The 3,020-nt window shown below is 40.0% G+C and overlaps 1 protein-coding gene across 1 annotated transcript in view; it reads right to left on the bottom strand.

Moving 5' to 3' along the window:
- The window catches only part of MVB12B (multivesicular body subunit 12B), a 173,288-nt gene extending 173,184 nt beyond the window's left edge, over positions 1 to 104 (bottom strand). Inside the window, exon 1 of the mRNA XM_023510574.1 lies at positions 36 to 104. Within this exon, the coding sequence (XP_023366342.1) occupies positions 36 to 104 (69 nt within the window). The remainder of the gene's footprint in view (positions 1 to 35) is intronic.
- Between the last annotated feature and the right edge of the window lie 2,916 nt (positions 105 to 3,020).

Below are 3,020 nucleotides of genomic sequence, written 5' to 3'. Positions count from 1 at the left end.
CAGGCAGGGCCCCGGCGCGCCGACCCGGGCCTCACCGCGCCCGCGGGCGACTCCACGCCAGCCTCACACCCCCGGGAGTCCCCGGCCTCTGCAGCCTGGGGCATCGATTATCCCCGCCCCCAAACTGCTCTTTTCCGGGAACCGGCAGCCGGCTTAGCTCTCCTAGGCCTCGCTGCACCCTCGACCGGTCCTCGGCTCAGCCGCAGATCCCTGGAAGCCCCGGGCCCACAGGCTGAAAGTTGGCCTCTTCCAGGGACACCCCGCCCACCCAGTCTTTCTAGGCTTTACTGAACCGCAGAATCCCTCAGCTCTTCTCACCGCCCCAGCTGACCTAAGGTGAGCTCAGCCAGCATCCCAGTCTCTTAGCAATTCTCGGCTTCCCCTTATGCTGGGCACAGGAGTTACCCACAGAGGCCTGGAATATGGGGGCAGGCCTCAGGGAAGCCTCTAGAAGGAGAGGTTCACGCAGGAGTCCTAGTCCTACCCTGCAGTACATGGGGAGAGGTACTAGCCAAGGATAAAATGGAGCTGGAAAAGGAGGCGTTCCAGAGCGTGACCTTAGCTAGAGTGGACTGGTGGGAATGGCAGAAGCTGATCCTGCACCCTTAACTTGCCCAGCCAGGCACCCCACGCAGAGACGAGTGTGTCATTTGAAAGAATTCTTGGCAAGAGGTTGGAGTATTTAGGAGCTGAGGACCGTGCAAGGGTGATCGCCATCAGTTTGCTAGTGCAAACTTTTGCACATTCTGGGCTTTTCCAAAATAACTGTTTGATTCTAAAGAAAAGGGTGCCAAGCAGAATTGGCTGTGGGGGAAAATCATACTGTGGGGAAGCCATGCGAGCTTGTGTGCATTCCAAGCATCCTTATACTGAGGAATGCCACTGGTTCAGATGGTTTTACAGCAAGATCTATCATACCATCCCGGACAAACAATCCCAATATCATTTAAACTGTTGCACAGAAAAAGGAAAGCGAAAAACAAAAAAATTCCATTGCAATTCCCACGGTTAGCATAACTCTAATACCGAAATCCAGCAGAGATAACGCCAAAAAAGAAAATTGCAGATAACTAGTATAGAATGCTATTCTCTGGAGAATTTAATAGGTGTTTTTGGAAAACGAGATTCTGTAGTCAAATACCTTGAGAAAATGATTCATACGATTTACAGTCTACCTTTTGTAGAATCACAGTAATTCAGCATATTAAGGTCTCTGGGAAGTACAGGAGTAAAGAATCATGTTTCATTTGTTTCACAATTTGGCATTTCCCAAATTGATCTGAGCCAGGACCACCTTTTAAAGTTCACTGATTAATCTCCAAATTGTGAATCACTTAAGTAATAGTAGTTGCAAAATTAGTAAATAAAGTTTAGGCAATTTGAATCCAGCTTACTATAAAGTAAGTAAAAACCCACCACGATCAAGCAAGATTTGTTTTAGACATGCAAAGAAAATTCTACTTTAGGGAACACATAAATTTATTGCATTATTAAAGGAAAATAAATCATAGGAAATTAGCAATAAGAATAGATGCTTTAAAAGCATTTAATAAACTTCAAAAACCAATGACTTACAATTTTTTAAAAACTCCTAGTAAACTAGGAAGAAAATTTAAATGTCTTTTTTTTTAATTAGAAAAAATATATTATTGTAAAGGGGAAATTACAAACATATTTCACTTATAAATGAGGATGCAACATCCTAAACAACATATTAACAAGTTGAATTAAAAATTAATGTTTAAGTAATGTACTTTGGTCAAAATTAAATCCAGTTTATGTGAGAATTAGTCACTATTTTCTTTTCTCTTTTTTCTTTTCCTTTCCCTCACCCCTCCCTCCTCTGTCTGCTCTCCCCTTCCCCCATGCCACACCATGTCATTAATTGTCATTGATTGTCCTCATATCAATGTTGAGTACATAGGATTCTTACTTCTCCATTCTTGTGATGCTTCACTAAGAATAATGTGTTCCACCTCCATCCAGGTTAGTACAAATGCTGCAAAAATCTCCATTTTTTAATGGCTGAATAGTATTCCATGGTATACATATACTACAGCTTGCCATTCCATTCCTGGGTTGAAGGGCATTTAGGCTGTTTCCACATTTTAGCAATTGTAAATTGAGCTGCGAGAAAATTTAAACTTCTTAACAAGACAAAGTTTATCAGAAGCCGCTGATAAACATTTAATGGTGAAACACGAAAGGTATTCATTTAAGGAACAAAGGAAATTTGCTATAATTGCCACAGGCTAAAGCCAATGTAATAAGGTAAGAAAAATAAATAAGAAATACAAATACTGGAAAGGAAAAGATAAACTCACCATCATTTGATTATGACATAAGTGCTCCCCCCCCCCAAAATAAGAAAGAATCACTAAAAATTTTAAGAGGCTTTGGTAAAGTGGTTAGTTATAAAATAAACACTAAAATCAAAGTCTTTTTTAAATATTAAGGAAGAAATCTTCTTTTCCATATATAGAGACTTCCCTTATGAGTGATTTTGTAGGAAGTGTTTGGAGAGTTTGGGAGAAGTAATTGAACAAGAGTAGATGCTTCTAAGTTCTGCTTTTTTGATTTGGCTGGCTGCAGAGAGAAAATCTTTTCATATGCTGTCACTACATTGTTATGTGAACCTATGTGCAGGAGCAGAGAGATACTACTGTCATGCATTGCCTTCAACTATAGAAATAAATCTACCCAATTTGGGGGAAAATATATCAAGCCCACTTAGCTACATATCAAAAGCTGTACTTTCCAATCTGCTATGTCTTTTTCTTGTATCTATGACTTAGTTTGTTCCAGACTCAAGAGGGAGGCAGGTATTACTCATAGAATCCCCCAAATATACCACTAAATACCAGTGATTTCCATTTAGAAAGATGATAGAAAAATTTATATTCACCTTAGTAATGAATATTACAAGGCATATATTAGGCATAAGTGTAACAAGGAGTAACAAGGTCTATAGAAAAAAAACTATAAAACCTTATTGAACAAGACAAAATAAGATCTTAATA

The sequence above is a fragment of the Otolemur garnettii genome, unplaced genomic scaffold (assembly GCF_000181295.1).
Source record: "Otolemur garnettii isolate 467f Iridium unplaced genomic scaffold, OtoGar3 scaffold00014, whole genome shotgun sequence".
Lineage (NCBI taxonomy): Eukaryota > Metazoa > Chordata > Mammalia > Primates > Galagidae > Otolemur > Otolemur garnettii.
Note: the sequence above shows the minus strand (reverse complement) of the source record. Positions and strands in the feature narration are given on the sequence as shown.